The following is a 19,181-nucleotide window of genomic DNA, read 5'->3' on the forward strand; positions in this document are numbered from 1 at the left end:
TTTCTTTGACTAGGTGACCAGAGAATTGCATCTAGGAGATTAACTAATGTAGTCTACTTGGATTTCAGCAAAGCCTTTGACAAGGGCTTGAATAAACTTGATGGGATAAAGTTAAGACTGAAAGTGGTGAGCTGGATTAGAAACTGGTTGACTGACAGATGTCAGAGAGCGGTGGTTAATGGAATTAACTCTGAGGAAAGAAAGATGAGTAGTGTAGTGCCTCAAGGATCGGTGCTGGAGCAGATTTTGTTCATTGTGTTACGATGCCAGAAGGTAAAGTTTGCTTTTTTATGGATGATAAAGATTTTCAAAAGAGTGGACACCATGAAGGGAGAAGACCACATGAAGTGATCTGTGAAAGTTAGAAGAATGGTCTAATTATTGGTCCTTAAATTTAATGTGAAGATGTGCAGAGTGATGCACTTGTGGAGTAGGAATCCTTGGAAGCTGTATGTGCTAGGAAGTGAGAGGCTGACAGGCATAGACAGGGAGAGAAACCTTGGGATGATAGTGTTTGAGAATCTCAAGGCAACAAAACAGTGCAATAGGATAATGGCTGTAGCCAGAAGGATACTGGACTGCACAAAGAGAGACATAACCAGCAGAAGAAAGGAGGTGTTGATGCCCTTGTGTAAGGGGATAGAACTTCTCTCATATGAGGAAAGGCTAAATAGGTTAGTGCTCTTCAGCTTGGAAAAGAGACGGATGAGGTGAGATATGATTGAGGTCTACAAAATCCTGAGTGGTGTAGAACAAGAAAAAGTAAATCAATTTTTTTTTTACTTGTTCCAAAAGTACAAAGACTAGGGGACACTCAAGGAAGTCACATGGAAATACTTTCAAAACAAACAGGAGGAAATATTTTTTCACTCTACAAATAGTTAAGCTCTGGAACTCTTTGCCGAAGAATGTAGTAACAGCAGTTAGTGTATCTGGGTTTAAAAAAAGGTTTGAACAAGTTCCTGGAGGAAACGTTTATAGACTGCTATTGAGACAGACATGGGGGAGCAAACTGCTTACCCTGGGATTGTGGTAGCAAGGAATGTTGCTACAATTTGGGTTTCTGTCAGGTACTTGTGACCTGGCTTGGCCACTGTTAGAAACAGAATACTGGTTTAGATGGACCATTGGTCTGACCCAGTATGGCTACTCTTATGTTCTTATGTTCTTATGTTCGTTAGTGAAATCCCACTTGGAGTAGTGTATTCAGTTTTTGAGGCTATATGTTGCTATTAACATACGAAAACCTGATGCAGTTCAGTGGAAGGTGATGAAAATGGTATAAGATATGCACCAAAACAAATGTATGAGCAGGGACTGGAAGACCTGAATATAAAGAGGAAGGAGGGAAAGAGGAGATATGATACAGATGTTTACATTTTTGTTAGGTATTAATATACAAACAAATCTTTTTCAGAAATGGGGAAATGGTAAAACTAAAGGACATGAATTGAGATTGCAGGGTGGTAGACTTATGAGTAGCGTTAGGAAACACTTTTTCTTGGAGAAGGTTGCCTGGAATGCCCTCCAGAATGAGGTGGTGGAGTCAGAAACAGTAAAGGAATTCAAAAAAAGTGTGGAATGAAAACTGAGGATCCCTAATAAGAAAGAGGATGGAATAAAAACAAAACTTAAATGATTGCATATATGTTGATGTGTTGAATGGTGCTTAGGTAGCGACTCCAGCTGTGAGGAACTAAGACCAGTGCCAAGCAGATTTCTACAGTCTGTGTCCTGTGTATGAGAAGACAGATTAGGATATGTTGGAGAGGATTTCTTGACAACTCTAGTTGTTGGAACATAAGGCCGGTGCTGGGTAGACTTCTATTGTCTATGTCCTGAAAATGGCAACAGAGGATCAGGATCAAGTATATGTATTTTATACCAAATTCATTGTTGACATAATCATGAATAGATCATGAATGTGACTGTTCGGCAGACTAGATGAACCGTTCAGGACCTTTATCTGCCATCATCTACTATGTTACAGATACATTTAGTTAGGCCTATAAAAAATAACATCTACAATTTTTTTTCAACTGTATGGGAATAATTTTATAAAGGTGGTTCTAGGTATAAAGCTTGTTTCACACACACAGAGGGGCTTTTATAAAACTGTCCATTCAAATTATCCACATATAAGTAAGTACGTGTGCTGGAAAAAGTTGCATGCACTGTATATAATTTCCAGGCAGGCATTGCATGGAGAATAGTTTGGGCAGGGTGTAGATGGAATTGCAGTGTTCTTTTGTAGAATATACACACAAACTTACACATTTGGAGCAGGTGTAAATTTATTCATAGGCTTTGTTGCTATTGGGGCTAGTTCTGGGTGCCTGTTTTATAAGAGCACTGAAACACTAAAATAGATGCCTTTCTGACTTTCTATGTAGTCACCCCATTCCAAAATTAGCTCTATAAGACTATAATTCATACATATTCTGTCCCCAGCTGAAGATGAAGAAGAGACAATTGAAGCAGAAGAGGAGCTAGCAGGAGAGCAGGATCACATGATGGAACTGGATCAGTTGACAAAGGAAGGTGAGGTTAAGCTTGCTCAAGAAGGCCTTGGGTGTTTCTAAGATCATATCAGATTCTGAGGTCTTTGTTACCTTTTTTGAGCATTTCAGCAGGTTCCTGTTTGGCTGCAGTAGGCTGGAATTTACTCTCAGCTTTAGTTACCAAACATACTTTATTCTTCATATCCTGCTGTGTGATTGTGTTTTTGCTTATTGCAGAGGTTTTTAACCCAGTCCTTGGGGCACACCCAGCTATTTGGGTGGGTGTGCTCCTCCTGAATGGCTATCCTGAAAACCCCGACTGGCTGGGTGTGCCCCACCCGAACGGGATATCCTGAAAACCCCGACTGGCTGGGTGTGCCTGAGGACTGCATTGAAAACCCCTGGCTTACTGCATTAGTGATGCAAAAAAAGTCTCCTGGTATTCTGCCAGCTAGGACCCAATATTCAAAGGCATTTATTTGGATAACGGCAGTCATTATCTGGCTAAATGCTTTAACTGATGCTGGCTATGAATATTCAGATGCAATGTCTATACTAAATATCATTAATCTGCCTTGGCTCTATCGTGATAGTGCCGGGGTGGTGTGTAGGCAGACTGAGGTGGAGCTGATATTTATCCAGAAAGCAGGCAGAAAATAGGCTTGAAAAAAAAAATCAAGAAATCAAGGCAGTATAGTAAAAAAATCTTGAATGTATAGTTCATTTGCTGGTACAAAAGTTCCTGCCCAGTGCAGCCACATTGCAGCTTGAGATTCCTATTAAGGTAACATCATTATTAAAGATTTTTTTTACTATACGTTTTTTTTTTTAACTCTGTTTTCTGCCTTGTTGTATTTTTTTTTTTTTTTGCCCTTCTCTGATGTTTTTAGTCTGAAAAATGACATTTTTCAGACTGTTCTCCAGGTAACTAACCAGATAAAGTTATATGTGGAGGGCAATGAGGAAAAAGTAGACATGCTAAATACTTCTGTTTGGTGTTCACAGAAGAAAATCCTGGAAGAGAAAAGCAAATGATTGACAGTCACATTTGAATGGAATAGATATTTTACCATTTATGGAATAAAGTGTTTATGAGCAACTTGCAAACTAAAAGTGGACAAAGACATAGGGGCCAGATGAGATAACCCTAGAGGTACTGACAGGACCTGTAAAGGATATATTTAACAGATCCTTGGAGATGGGAGAGGTTCCGTGGGACTGGAGAAGAGCTGATGTCTCTTTTTATGAAAGTGGAAACAGAGTGGTGGGAAAATAGAGGTTTATTACCCCCACCTTGTTAGTGGGAAAAGAAACATATTGCTGAAGGAAACGATAGTGAACTTTCTATAATGAAATGAGCTGCAACATCTAAGGCAGCATGGATTTACCAAAGGAAGATTGTGCCAAATAAATTAGTTTGGTTTCTTTGAGTAGGTGACCACAGAACTAGACCCAAGGGTATGAATTGGATGTGGTCTACTTAGATTCCAGCAAAGCCTTTGATATTGTTCCTTATAGGAGGTTTTTAATTAAAAGAGAATCTTTAAACTTAAAAGAACAGGTAACTGCAAGTTGCATATTTGTATATGGAAGTCTTGAGCTGAAAGAAGAAAATATAGTGAAAGATAAAAGGGTGGGTTTCCGGACTGAATATGTTAGGACCAAAGGAAAGAGAATTAGCAGGTAAGACCTAATTTCTCCTTAGCGTCACCAACAGATCAGTTGTGAGACGTATGAAAGCAGTTCTGTAATTGGGAGAAAACAGAAACCCTTACTGATAAGACCAAAGATTTAAACGAAAATTCCTCCCTGGTAATTCATCCAGCCTATAAAATTTAGAAATGTATGAAGAGAAGACTTGGTTGCTTACTTACGGCCACTGCTCTCATTTTGGCCCAGGAAGTAGCAAGGCTTCTGGTAGAGTGAACCTTTAAGACCAGAGGTGGATATTTGCCTGCCAAATCACAAGCTGAGGAAATCACTTCGTGCAGCCTTGGAGGCAGGGAGCCCATTTTGGACCTGTAAAAAGGACAAAGGCAATCAGATGAGCAAAATTCATTTGTTACCTTTAAGGTATTTCAAGAGTACACGCTGAACATCTAAGAACTTCAAAGAAGCATAATCCTGTTTTTCCATATCATCATGCTGATCAATCCATAGACTGGTGGGTTGTGTCCATCTACCAGCAGGTGGAGATAGAGAGCAATCCTTTTGCCTCCCTATATGTGGTCATGTGCTGCCGGAAACTCCCCAGTATGTTCTCTATCTCAGCAGGTGGTGGTCACACACAGCAGCAGCTCTGGCTAGGCCTCCAAGCCTAATTTTTAGGTTTTGTTGAGTGCCTGGGGTTGAGGGCTCTTCTTGAGCAAGTGCAAACCTGGTGGCGCCAGGTCCCTCCTTTTCTCCCCCCTCCCGCTGGCTCCGTTAAAAAAAAAAAAAAAAATTTTGAACGTCCTTAAGGGCGTTTATTTCGACATTTATTTAAACGTTTATTGCAGCTACTCACTGGGACACCAGGTCGTTACAGCTCGGAGCGAGAAGCAGGTAATTTTTACCTTTTTATAGCGGGCAGGGGGTTCCCCCGATTGATCTCCACGTGGCCTATGGCGTCGGAGGGCGAGGGCGCGAAGAATCGCTCCCCGGACCGCGTGTGCGCTTCTAGCGGGGATGCGGGGGTTTTAAAGTCTGATTCGCCCTTGTTGGGTGTCAGTTTGGAGGCCGGTCAGTGTCTTGGGTCTTCCTCCGGCGCGGCGGTTTTTCCCGCCATAAACGCCCATCCCCCGCTGCTCGCCTCCGCCATCTTGGCCGGCCACTCTGCTCGGACGGCTTCTTCTTGGGCCGCCCTTGAGCTGGGAGACGCTCATGCCATGGCCGCCCTTGATTTGGGCGACGGTAAAAAAGCGGCTAAAGTTAAGCGCCGTTCTTCCCGCGCGACTCCTTCGCGGAGTGTCGCGCCGGATGCCATCTTGGATGCGCAGCATGGTTCTCCCCCGCTCTTGCGAGCGCCGGTTGAGGGTGCGTCTAGGGCTGTGGCCCAGGCTGCTGAATTGCACAGTTTGGGGGGTTTCTCCCCCGAGTTTATTTTGCTGCTGCATCAGGCCTTCCTTATGCAGAACGCTGCCCCTTCTCCCTTGTCCGATAAAGGGGTTGAGGCCCCCGGAAGTAAACGCCCTCGAGTGGATGCCCAGGCCTTAGAGGACGCTGTTTCCTCTGATGTAGATGAGGGCAGCGTATCTGAGTTCTCCCAACGGTCCTTTGGGGATTCCTTGGAAGAGACGGATTCCCGCTCGGATGGAGCGGATGACCCCTCTGCAGCACGGATCTTTCGCTCAGAGGATTTGCCCAGCCTGTTAATGCAGGCCATGAGCATTTTGAAGATTTCCTCTCCAGAGGACGTCTCTCCCTCAGCCCCTGTTGGCTCTGCCATTATGCTGGGGACGAAGCGCCCACCTAGAACCTTCCACGTGCATGATGCCATGCACACCTTAATTTCGGCTCAATGGGATGTCCCGGAAGCGAGCCTCAAAGTGGCTAGGGCTATGTCCCGCCTCTATCCTTTGCCTGAAAGTGAGCGTGAGGCCTTTGTTTGGCCTACCGTGGATTTTTTAATCACTGCGGTGACTAAGAAAACGGCGTTGCCGGTGGAAGGTGGCACGGCACTAAAGGACGCCCAAGACAGAAGATTGGAAGCGGCTTTAAGGTCGTCCTTCGAGGCGGCTGCCTTAAGTTTGCAGGCCTCAGTTTGCGGCTCCTATGTGGCCAGGGCGTGCCTGACGGTGCAGCGGGCTTCCCCCTCGGATCCTTCCTTGAGGGCTGACTGGCCGGCCCTGGAATCGAGCTTGGCTTATTTGGCAGACTTACTGTATGATGTCTTGAGAGCCTCGGCTAAAGGCATGGCTCAGATAGTCTCTGCGCGGCGCTGGTTTTGGCTGAAACATTGGTCTGCGGACCACGCCTCTAAGTCCCGCCTGGCTAAGTTGCCTTTTAAAGGCAAGCTGCTCTTTGGGGTCGAGCTGGACAAAATCGTGACCGATCTCGGCACGTCTAAGGGCAAGAGGTTACCAGAGGTTAGGGCTCGGATCAGTGCTCGCCCCGGTATCTCCAGAGGACGGTTTCAAGAAGCCCGTCGGTACCGCCCGGGCAAGTCGGGCTCCTCTGCCCCCTCTTCCTTCAAAAGGAACTTCTCCCCCAAGCAGCATTCCTTTCGCAGAGACCGCCGTCCCGGAGGTACGCCCTCCGGTCCTCCCCCAGGGTCTCGTACCCAATGACGGGGTCCTGGTCCATGGCCCAGTGCAGATTGGAGGACGCCTGTCCTCGTTTCTGGGCGAGTGGACCAAAGTAACTTCAGACGCTTGGGTGCTGGAAGTCATCAGAGACGGCTACAAGTTAGAGTTCTGCCGACCCTTAAGAGACGGGTTTGTACTCTCTCCCTGCAAGTCTCCGGTCAAAGCTGTAGCAGTGCAGCAGACCTTGGACAACCTGATCTGCCTGGGTGCGGTCGTTCCGGTGCCAGAAAATCAGATTGGCAAGGGACGTTACTCCATTTACTTTGTGGTACCAAAGAAAGGAGGTTCTGTCCGGCCTATCCTCGACCTCAAAGGGGTCAATCGGGCCTTGAAAGTGCGGCACTTTCGCATGGAGACTCTCCGCTCTGTTATAGCGGCAGTGAAGGCAGGAGAGTTCTTGGCTTCCTTGGACATCAAGGAAGCGTACCTGCATATTCCCATCTGGCCTCCTCATCAACGCTTTCTGCGTTTTGCAGTCCTGGGCCGACACTTCCAGTTCAGAGCCCTCCCTTTCGGGTTGGCTACTGCTCCGCGGACCTTCTCCAAAATAATGGTGGTCATCGCGGCCTTCCTGCGAAAGGAAGGAGTACAAGTCCATCCTTATCTGGACGACTGGTTGATCCGAGCCCCCTCTTATGCAGAGTGCGGCAAAGCTGTGGACCGGGTGGTTGCTCTTTTGATCTCCCTGGGGTGGATCATCAACTGGGAGAAGAGCCAGCTGCGCCCGACTCAGTCACTGGAGTATCTGGGAGTTCGATTCGACACCCAGGTGGGCAGAGTGTTCCTGCCAGACAATCGGATTGTCAAGCTTCAGGCTCAGGTGGACCAGTTCCTAGTAGCCTCTCCTCTTCGGGCTTGGGACTATGTGCAGCTGTTGGGCTCTATGACGGCCACGATGGAAGTAGTGCCCTGGGCCAGGGCTCATATGAGACCACTACAACACTCTCTGCTGCAGCGCTGGACTCCGATGTCGGAGGATTATGCTGTGCGCCTTCCCTTGGACCCAGCAGTGCGCAAGGCGCTGAGCTGGTGGATGCAGACAGACAAGTTGTCTGCAGGAATGCCTCTGGTGACCCTGGAGTGGATTGTCGTCACGACGGACGCCTCTTTGTCGGGCTGGGGAGCCCACTGCTTGGGAAGGACAGCGCAGGGGCTCTGGTCTCCTGCAGAGGCAAAGTGGTCTATCAACCTCCTGGAACTCAGAGCCATTCGGTTGGCGCTTTTGGAGTTCATCCCGGTGCTGGCGTTGAAGCCAGTACGGGTCCTGTCGGACAATGCCACGGCTGTGGCCTATGTCAACCGCCAGGGAGGTACCAAGAGCGCCCCTCTAGCCAAGGAGGCCATGAATCTATGCCAGTGGGCGGAAGCGAACCTGGAACAGCTGTCAGCGGCCCACATTGCCGGAGTCATGAATGTCAAGGCGGACTTTCTCAGTCGCCATACCTTGGAGCCCGGAGAGTGGCAGCTATCTGCTCAGGCGTTCTTGGACATCACGAAGCGCTGGGGCCAGCCGAGCCTAGATCTGATGGCGTCATCGGCCAATTGCCAAGTGCCGCGCTTTTTCAGCAGAGGACGGGACCCTCGATCCCTGGGAGTAGATGCTCTTCTCCAACAGTGGCCGACACAAGAGCTTCTCTATGTGTTCCCGCCCCGGCCCATGTTGGGCAGGGTGCTAGACCGGGTGGCAAAGCATCCGGGCTGGATAATCCTGGTGGGTCCGGACTGGCCCAGACGTCCCTGGTATGCGGACTTGATCAGGCTCTCAGTCGACGATCCTCTGCGGCTGCCACTGGAGCAGGGCCTGTTACATCAGTGTCCCGTGGTGATGGAGGATCCCTCCCCCTTTGGTCTTACGGCCTGGCTATTGAGCGGCAGCGTCTGAGAAAGAAGGGCTTCTCAGACAAGGTCATCGCCACTATGCTGAGAGCGAGGAAGCGCTGTACTTCTACTGCTTACGCCAGGGTTTGGCGTACCTTTGCAGCGTGGTGTGAAGCAGGCTCACTTTCTCCCTTCACTGCTCCAATTTCTTCAGTGTTGGCGTTCCTGCAAGAAGGTCTGGAGAAAGGCCTGTCGCTCAGTTCCCTTAAAGTCCAGGTAGCGGCTCTGGCTTGCTTCAGGGGCCGCCTGAAGGGTGCTTCCCTGGCTTCGCAGCCAGATGTGGTGCGCTTTCTCAAGGGAGTTAATCACCTGCGCCCTCCTCTGCACTCAGTGGTGCCTGCGTGGAATCTCAACCTGGTGCTAAGAGCCTTGCAGAAGCCACCTTTTGAACCCTTGTCGAGGGCATCTCTGAAAGACCTGACGTTGAAAGCAGTCTTTTTGGTGGCTATCACTTCAGCCAGAAGAGTTTCCGAGCTCCAGGCGCTCTCATGTCGAGAGCCCTTTCTGCAGTTCACTGAGGCAGGAGTGACTATTCGCACAGTGCCTTCCTTCCTGCCCAAGATTGTTTCTCGCTTCCATGTGAATCAGCAGCTCTGTCTCCCTTCCTTTCGTAGGGAGGACTACCCAGAGGAATACTCTGCTCTCAAATATCTGGATGTGAGACGAGTCATCATCAGATACTTGGAAGTGACCAATGATTTCCGGAAATCGGATCATCTGTTTGTCCTGTTTGCAGGTCCTCGTAAGGGTCTGCAGGCTGCTAAGCCTACAGTGGCAAGATGGGTCAAGGAAGCCATTGCAGCGGCTTATGTGGCCACGGGGAAGGTGCCGCCTATCCAGCTGAAGGCTCACTCCACTAGAGCTCAGGCGGCCTCGATGGCAGAGGCCGGGTCCGTCTCCTTGGAAGAGATTTGCAAGGCGGCAACTTGGGCATCGGCCCATACCGTCTCCAGGCATTACCGCTTGACTGTGGCTGCTCGGGCGGAGGCCCGGTTTGGAGCTTCAGTGTTGCGGTCAGGGATTTCAGTGTCCCGCCCTGGGTGAGTACTGCTTCGGTACATCCCACCAGTCTATGGATTGATCAGCATGATGATATGGAAGGTAAAATTATGTATCATACCTGATAATTTTCTTTCCATTAATCATAGCTGATCAATCCATAGTCCCTCCCAGATATCTGTATTGTTTATATTCTGGTTGCATTTCAGGTTCAAGGTTAGTCTTCAGTTCCTGTTCAGGAGGACTTCGTGTTCAAGTTTTTCAATGAATTCTTCAAGAGTTGAGACGAATTTGTGTTGCAGTGAGCTGCTGCATTCCTCTCCCCTCCGTTTTACGGGGCTGGATTGAGACATAAATTCTGCCGGCGCTCCCTCCCGCTTCGTGCGGTAGTAGGGCAGCTTTGTATCCCTCCCGCTTCGGCGGTGTTAGGGTCAGCCAGCTCCTCCCGCGGTTGCAGGATAAGCCAGATCCCCCCGCATCGGCGGGTGTGGTGTCCCTCCCCCGCTCCGTGGGGATGAGCTGGACGGATTCCCCTCCCCCCACTTGTGTGGGGATGAGCTGGGTTAATTCCCCTCCCCCGTTTCGGCGGTGGTGAGCTGGGCAGAGTGTCCCTTCGTGGTTGTAATTCTCTAAGTGCTGAGTCCTGCGGATGGAGCTTTGATATCGACATACTGAGGAGTTTCCGGCAGCACATGACCACATATAGGGAGGCAAAAGTTTGCTCTCTATCTCCACCTGCTGGTAGATGGACACAACCCACCAGTCTATGGATTGATCAGCTATGATTAATGGAAAGAAAATTATCAGGTATGATACATAATTTTACCTTAATCATCTTGGTGAAAAGATGGAGCAGGTGTAACTTTGTGTGAGTTTTTGTGTAGACTATTTTTAAAGTTTAAACATTTTTTACTGAACATCAAAATAAACAATCCAAATATCACTTGTAAGTTGTTCATGTTCTCCCCCCCCCCCCCCCCCCCCCCACTCCCCTTTGAATAAACACCAGCTTGTTTTCTAAAGAACACCTTAAAGATAAAACAGCCACTAGGACATCTATATAGCATGTATTGGAATAAAGAGAAAGGAAGGCCTTGACTTTGATAGCCTCCCCCAATCTAGCCCTAACGTTCCCCCGTGTTATGTTCCAGCCTTTTCTTGAGGTGCCAAGCCGTTTATCTTTCATTATACTCTGTATATTTTAGCTTGAATACGTCTCATGAGGAACAGTACAATACAGAGTAATAAGCTTCCTCCTCAAGCTTTAAGATTTCCCCCCTCCCTTATTACATCACCCCATTCCCTTCTCCTAAATACCCCCCTCTACCCCCCCTCCTACCTCCTCCCCCAACCCAAATAACCCTATTTACTTCCCAAGCTACTGAACAGGCCAGACAGTTACCACTCCTGAAACTTCTACACCTTATTTACTATTAAGCTACGACTCCGGGTCTGAGAGACTGCAAGAAAGGATCCCAAGTTTGAAGAAATCTTTTCCTACGACCCAAGGACCCCCTCACCGCTCTCGCTTCCCATGTGGCCGAAAGATGAATTTGATTCCTTCAATGCCAAAAATTAGGAGGATCCCGTACCGTCCAGTACTGCATTATCGTTTTCCGAGCCACTAAAATCAGTTTACGACACTAAATACTAGTTTGTCTAGGCATGGGGTGAAATGCCCTGGGTTTATCCAACAAGAATTGAGCTTCTGTTCCCGAGATCGTACATCCCACCAATTGTTGTATATAGGCTATTTTTCTCCGAGGAAAAGCAGGCTGCTTGTTCTCACTGATAGGGTGACGTCCACGGCAGCCCCTCCAATCGGAACACTTTCTAGCAAAGTCCTTTGCTAGTCCTCGCGCGCCGATGCGCACCGCCGTCTTCCCGCCCGAACCGGCTCGTGCCGGCCAGTCTTCTTTAGGCCGCGCTCGGTACGGTCGTGTTTCGCTGTAAGCGCCCCGAAAGTTGACCTCGCGCGTCGTTTTTCGACTTTGCTTTAAAAAAAAAAAAAGAGTGTCGGAAGATGACCTTTTCGGTCTGCTCCCTTCCTGTACTTCTAGTTTTGCCCCGGTAAGTTTTCTTTTGTCGTCGGGGTAGGCCCTATTTAGGCCTCAGTTTTTCTTCCCCCTCTTTTTGTGGTGCCATTTTCGCCATTTCGAGTTTTGATCTCGCCGGCGCGATTTTTCCGCCCATGACATCGAAGTCTTCCAGCGGCTTCAAGAAGTGCACCCAGTGCGCCCGGTAATCTCGCTCACTGACAGGCACGCGTCGTGTCTTCAGTGTCTGGGGGCTGGGCACCGCCCGCAGGCCTGTAGTCTGTGTTCTCTTTTGCAAAAGCGGACTCAGGTAGCGAGATAAGCCCAGTGGAACGTTTTGTTCTCGGGCTCTTCGTCGGCATCGGCACCGGGAGTATCGACTGCTTCAACGTCGTCGGCGCCCGGACCTTCATCCTCGCCCCCGATTGCATCGAGTGCATCGAGGCATCGGCCCTCTGCATCGGGGCGACATCGGAGGGCTGCGTCGGCGTCGATGGTATCGAGACCTCTTCGTCTGCTGATGTCGTCGGACGGCGGTGCTTCGTCTAGAGTGCAGGTGAGGGCTGTCCATTCCCCTGCTGGTGGCGGTGAGCCTTCGGGTGGGTCTCCCCCTACCCTGAGGGCTCCTGCGGTACAGCCCCCCCCCCGAGACCGACCTCCTTCGGCCTCGGCCCCGAGGAAGAGACGGCTGGATTCTAGATCCTCCTCGTCGGTGCCGGGAAGCTCCGGTGACATGCTTTGTCCCAAAAAGTCGAAGAAGCATCGTCACCGGTCCCCTTCCCGTGTCGGCACCGAGAGCTCTGGGTCGCCGAGGGAGTCGGCACCCAGTAGGCATCGGCACCGAGAGGACCGCTCGCCCTCTGTTCAAGAGGTGTCGGTGCGCTCCCCTTTGGACAGCCCGGAACAGGTTCTGACATCGACTCCTGCATCGGCTTCCATGTCTTTTTCCACAGCCGCTCTGCACGAGAGCCTCCGGGCCGTTCTCCCAGAGATCTTAGGAGAGCTGTTGCGCCCTACCCCTCCGGTACCGGGGGATGCTTGCGCCATCGGTACCGTCGAGCGAGGCGCCGGCTGGCCCATTGCCCGGGGTGAGGTCTCCGACATCGGTGCCGCTTGCGGTACCGACTGCGGTAGCCTCCCAGGAAGGCTCCCCGACTACGTTGGCGGAGGGAGCTTCGCCGGTGCGGGCGAGAGAGTCTACCTCTCGACGCTCCCACCGTGGCCGTGGTTCCACGGAGTCGAGCCGGGCACGGCTGCAGACACAGGTCCGTGAACTTGTGTCTGACACCGAGGGTGAGGCCTCGTGGGAAGAGGAAGAGGACATCAGATATTTCTCTGACGAGGAGTCTGAGGGTCTTCCTTCTGATCCCACTCCCTCTCCTGAAAGGCAGCTTTCTCCTCCTGAGAGCCTGTCTTTCGCTTCCTTTGTCCGGGAGATGTCTACGGCCATCCCCTTCCTGGTGGTTGTGGAGGACGAGCCCAGGGCTGAAATGTTTGAGCTCCTGGACTATCCTTCTCCACCTAAGGAAGCGTCCACAGTACCCATGCATCATGTCCTCAAAAAGATATTGCTGGCGAACTGGACCAAGCCTCTAACTAATCCCCACATTCCCAAGAAGATCGAGTCCCAGTACCGGATCCATGGGGACCCAGAGCTGATGCGCACTCAGTTGCCTCATGACTCTGGAGTTGTGGATTTGGCCCTAAAGAAGGCCAAGAGTTCTAGGGAGAATGCTTCGGCGCCCCCGGGCAAGGGCTCTAGAACCTTGGACTCCTTTGGGAGGAAGGCCTACCATTCTTCTATGCTCGTGGCCAAAATTCAATCCTACGAGCTCTACACGAGCATACACATGCGGAACAATGTGCGGCAGTTGGCGGGCTTGGTGGACAAGCTCCCCCCTGAGCAAGCCAAGCCATTTCAGGAGGTGGTCAGGCAGCTGAAGGCGTGCAGAAAATTCCTGGCCAGAGGGGTGTATGACACCTTTGATGTTGCGTCCAGGGCCGCTGCTCAAGGTGTGGTGATGCGCAGACTCTAATGGCTGCGTGCCTCCGACCTGGAGAATAGAATCCAGCAGCGGATTGCGGACTCGCCTTGCCGTGCGGATAATATTTTTGGAGAGAAAGTCGAGCAGGTGGTAGAGCAGCTCCACCAGCGGGACACCGCATTCGACAAGTTCTCCCGCCGGCAGCCTTCAGCCTCTACCTCTACAGGTAGAAGATTTTTTGGGGGAAGGAAGACTGTTCCCTACTCTTCTGGCAAGCGTAGGTACAATCCTCCTTCTCGACAGCCTGCGGCCCAGGCTAAGCCCCAGCGCGCTCGCTCTCGTCAGCAGCGTGCGACACAGCAAGGCCCCTCGGCTCCCCAGCAAAAGCAAGGGGCGAGCTTTTGACTGGCTCCAGCAGAGCATAGCCGACATCCAAGTGTCAGTGCCGGGCGACCTGCCAGTCGGAGGGAGGTTGAAAGCTTTTCACCAAAGGTGGCCTCTCATAACCTCCGATCAGTGGGTTCTCCAAATAGTCCGGCAAGGATACACCCTCAATTTGTCCTCAAAACCTCCAAATTGTCCACCGGGAGCTCAGTCTTACAGCTTCCAGCACAAGCAGGTACTTGCAGAGGAACTCTCCGCCCTTCTCAGCGCCAATGCGGTCGAGCCCGTGCCATCCGGGCAAGAAGGGCTGGGATTCTATTCCAGGTACTTCCTTGTGGAAAAGAAAACAGGGGGATGCGTCCCATCCTAGACCTAAGGGCCCTGAACAAATATCTGGTCAAAAAAAAGTTCAGGATGCTTTCCCTGGGCACCCTTCTCCCCATGATTCAGGAAAACGATTGGCTATGCTCTCTGGACTTGAAGGACGCCTACACGCATATCCCGATACTGCCAGCTCACAGACAGTATCTGCGATTTCAGCTGGGCACACGTCACTTCCAGTACTGTGTGCTACCCTTTGGGCTCGCCTCTGCGCCCAGGGTGTTCACAAAGTGCTTGGCTGTAGATGCCTTCCTCCTGGACTGGGGGGAGGGTCTGCTGTATGCTTATCCTCCCATACCTCTGGTGGGGAAGACTTTGTTGAAACTCAAGCAAGACCGAGGCACCATGATTCTGATTGCTCCTTTTTGGCCGCGTCAGATCTGGTTCCCTCTTCTTCTGGAGTTGTCCTCCGAAGAACCGTGGAGATTGGAGTGTTTTCCGACCCTCATCACACAGGACGAAGGGGAGCTTCTGCATCCCAACCTCCGGTCCCTGGCTCTCACGGCCTGGATGTTGAGAGCGTAGACTTTGCCTCTTTGGGTCTGTCAGAGGGTGTCTCCCGCATCTTGCTTGCTTCCAGGAAAGATTCCACTAAGAGGAGTTACTTCTTTCTGTGGAGGAGGTTTGTCGTCTGGTGTGACAGCAAGGCCCTAGATCCTCGCTCTTGTCCTACACAGACCCTGCTTGAATACCTTCCGCATTTGTCTGAGTCTGGTCTCGACCAACTCTGTAAGGGTTCACCTTAGTGCAATCAGTGCATACCATTACCGTGTGGAAGGTAAGCCGATCTCAGGACAGCCTTCAGTTGTTCGCTTCATGAGAGGTTTGCTTTTGTCAAAGCCCCCTGTCAAGCCTCCTACAGTGTCATGGGATCTCAATGTCGTTCTCACCCAGCTGATGAAACCTCCTTTTGAGCCACTGAATTCCTGCCATCTGAAGTACTTGACCTGGAAGGTCATTTTCTTGGTGGCAGTTACTTCAGCTCGTAGAGTCAGTGAGCTTCAGGCCCTGGTAGCCCAGGCCCCTTACACCAAATTTCATCATAACAGAGTAGTCCTCCGCACTCACCCTAAGTTCTTGCCAAAGGTTGTGTCGGAGTTCCATCTGAACTAGTCAATTGTCTTGCCAACATTCTTTCCCCGTCCTCATTCCTGCCCTTCTGAACGTCAGCTGCACACATTGGACTGCAAGAGAGCATTGGCCTTCTATCTGGAGCGGACACAGCCCAACTGACAGTCCGCCCAATTGTTTGTTTCTTTTGATCCCAACAGGAGGGGAGTGGCTGTGGGAAAACGCACCATATCCAATTGGCTAGCAGATTGCATTTCCTTCACTTACGCCCAGGCTGGGCTGGCTCTTGAGGGTCATGTCACGGCTCATAATGTTAGAGCCATGGCAGCGTCGGTAGCCCACTTGAAGTCAGCCACTATTGAAGAGATTTGCAAAGCTGCGACGTGGTCATCTGTCCACACATTCACATCTCATTACTGCCTGCAGCAGGATAACCGACGCGACAGTCGGTTCGGGCAGTCAGTGCTTCAGAATCTGTTCGGGGTTTAGAATCCAACTCCACCCCCCTAGGCCCATGTTTGTTCTGTTCCAGGCTGCACTCTGTTATTTGGTAAATTTTTTAGGTCAATCTCAGTTATGTCCTCGCCGTTGCGAGGCCCAATTGACCATGGTTGTTGTTTTGAGTGAGCCTGGGGGCTAGGGATACCCCATCAGTGAGAACAAGCAGCCTGCTTGTCCTTGGAGAAAGCGAATGCTACATACCTGTAGAAGGTATTCTCCGAGGACAGCAGGCTGATTGTTCTCACAAACCCGCCCGCCTCCCCTTTGGAGTTGTGTCGTCCCTTCTCTTTGTCTTGCTACATATGAGACTGGCCGGCACGAGCCGGTTCGGGCGGGAAGATGGCTGCGCATGCGCGGTGCGCATCGGCGCGCGAGGACTAGCAAAGGACTTTGCTAGAAAGTGTTCCGATTGGAGGGGCTGCCGTGGACGTCACCCCATCAGTGAGAACAATCAGCCTGCTGTCCTCGGAGAATACCTTCTACAGGTATGTAGCATTCGCTTTATAAAGGTGCCTATGTGTTTTCCTGGTTCAGATGCCCTGTTGGGGGAGGGGGGATACCCTTATACACTTCCGGTGTCATGAAGATGAAGATTTCATGAATTTTTGAGGTTTCTAAGCTTTAATTTCTTGGAGCCAAAGAAAGAGGTTTTTGGTGCCCTGCTGATTTATGGAAGGGGAAATGACATGAATGGCCTTGTCCTGCAAACTACATACATGCTACTAACAGGAGGCTTGAGCTAACCGTGTATGTTTACTTTTCCCTGGCAGGAGAGATGTCCCTTGCTGAGCTCCTACAGAAATATTCAATGGTATACTCTGCTGACCTTAAAGATGCATCAGAAATTTCCTCGTGTAGCGTTTCCTCAGAATCAGAGCAGTCTGATGAAGAAGAGGCAGAGGAGAGCAGCATTCAGTCGGGTACAGTACTATGTGGGGGTCGTAAGCATGGAGATATGTAATGGCAGGATTGGTTTTGCTTCTCTGTACGTTTACTCACATTTATAATTGCAAAATTGATGAGAATCCGTTGTAAATTATCTGATAGAGAGATTGGCAGTGGCTGTTTTCTTGAGTAATTTAGGGGAAGGATACTGGAGGCATGGGCGTAGTTTGACTGTTTCCTTACCAGCAACTCTCTGTACCATGCCACATGCTCCCCACAAACAGGCAGAATTTTTTTTTCCTGGTGCCATCTGCAGGCAGAACCCCCACCTCTGTGGAGAATGCCTTGCTGTTTTTTTAGCACCCCCACCTCTTACAGGCAGCACTTTTTTCTAGCCCTCCTCCCCAAGAGGCAGCACACCCCGTCAACCCAGGCATTATTTTTTCCTCTTGGCCCCCTCCACTGATAGCACTTACTTTCAGTGGCAGCTCAAGGCAGTCTTCTGCCTGAAGCGACGGGTGAGGTGGCACCCCCCTGAAGGCAACCAAAAGAAAGGGCCCCCTGAAAACTCTGATCAGGAAGGAGGGTGAGGACATCTAAACGCTAGTCAGGCACTTGCCCCAGGAAAAAAGAATGCAATTTATATTTCTAAGCTATATAAAATAATATAAAAAAAAAAAATACTGACCTCTGATTCTGCAATGTCACAGTGTGCAAACATATATTCTCTGAGGACAAGCAGATTGAATCATTCTCACAAGTGAGTCGATGATCCGTATCGGCCCAGGAACCGGCACATTGCATAGCAAAAAAGAAAAGTTTTGCTAGAGCCTTCTGGCATGCGTGCAGCGCTGCGAATGCACGGAGTGCCTTCTCGTCTGTCGTGCAACCGCGCTCTTCAGTTTGTTTTTTTTCTGTGTGAGGAGTGGCGGTGTTCTCTGTTGCTCCTCTTCTGCCTGGGAAAGAGTCTTCACTTTTGGTCATTGCCTTTCAGCTAGTTTTTCCATGTATTTTTTTTTTTATTCCCCCCCCCGCTCCCCCCAAAAGCGAGTTCACTTATTTTTCTTTCTTTTTGGCCCGTGTTTTTAAAGTTTTCTTTATTTTTCTGTCGCGGGCTGTACTTAGGCTTGCTTGGTCGGGGTAATCCCTATTTTTGTGTCTTTATTTTTTTCATAGGCACAATCGAGACTTTTGATTTCACCAAAGCCATCTTCCCTTCCATGTCATCGAAGACTCCCAGTGGCTTCAAGCGTTGTACTCGGTGCAACCAGACCATCTTGGGTACTGATACACATTCTTAGTGTATCCAGTACCTCGGGCCTGACCATAACCAGGCAAATTGCATCCTTTGTCTTCGTATGAAGAAAAGGATGCTAATTTCCCGAGAGGCTCAGAAACTTTTTGGAGCTTGGTCCGGTCTTTCGATATTGGTGTTGGCATCGAGAGCGTCTGCCTCCACGGAGGCATTGACATCGGGAGTCATGGTAAGGATGGCTGCTGCTGTGAGACCCAGGGACACTGGGAGTAGTGAGGCGTGGAGTGGGTCTCCACCTGTCTCTCGGCCTCCTGCTGTGAGGCCCCCCCGGGACCGACCATTGTCTGGCCCGACCCCAAGGTGTGAGGATTCCACTTCGTCCTCGTCGGCACCGAGGAGTCTCTGTGGGGTGCATTGGGCAAAGACCAAGAAGCACTAACACCGATCTCCTTTGACATACGGTGCCAGGAGCTCCGGGACATCGAGGGATCAGACTGCTGAGAAGCATTGGCACCAGACTGTGTCCCCTCCAAGAGGTGCTGGCGCACCCGTCTCCCAGCTGCTGAGATTCTGCTCCCGCACCCCAGATGGTTAGGCAACCCTGAGCCCGTACCAGCCCTGCAGCCTTTACCGATGGCAGTTCTCGAGCGACTCCGGGGCTTGCTCCCAGAGCTGTTGGAGGCCTTTATGCAGCGATGTGCATCGGCATTGGGGGTGCCTACCATGCCTTCCGCTGCGGCCCCGCCTGGCCCTCAGCCCACTTGCGGCTCTGGTGTTGACTGCCACCATGCTGGTTCTCCTTTGACATTGGTGGGGGAAGCTTCACTGGAGTTGAGGCGTGCACTGTCCTCTCAACGCCGTTTTTGAGGCCACGGGTCTTCGAAGTCGAGGTGGGCTTGGTCTCGGACATTATAGAGGAAGGTGCTGTCCGACATTGAAGAGGAGCACTCGTGGGAGTCTGAAGAGGACCCCAGGTACTTTTCCTCCAATGAGTCGTATGGTATTTCTTAAGAACCTTC

The 19,181-nt window shown here is 50.5% G+C and overlaps 1 protein-coding gene across 1 annotated transcript in view; it reads left to right on the forward strand.

The window, feature by feature from the left end:
• The window catches only part of SRCAP (Snf2 related CREBBP activator protein), a gene marked incomplete at its 5' end in the record, with an annotated part of 948,600 nt that overhangs the window by 229,408 nt on the left and 700,011 nt on the right, over positions 1-19,181 (forward strand). The window contains 2 exons of the mRNA XM_030210811.1: positions 2,452-2,541; positions 16,793-16,942. Of these exons, the coding sequence (XP_030066671.1) occupies positions 2,452-2,541; positions 16,793-16,942 (240 nt within the window). The remainder of the gene's footprint in view (positions 1-2,451; positions 2,542-16,792; positions 16,943-19,181) is intronic.

This window comes from Microcaecilia unicolor, chromosome 7 (assembly GCF_901765095.1).
Source record: "Microcaecilia unicolor chromosome 7, aMicUni1.1, whole genome shotgun sequence".
In the NCBI taxonomy this organism is placed as follows: domain Eukaryota; kingdom Metazoa; phylum Chordata; class Amphibia; order Gymnophiona; family Siphonopidae; genus Microcaecilia; species Microcaecilia unicolor.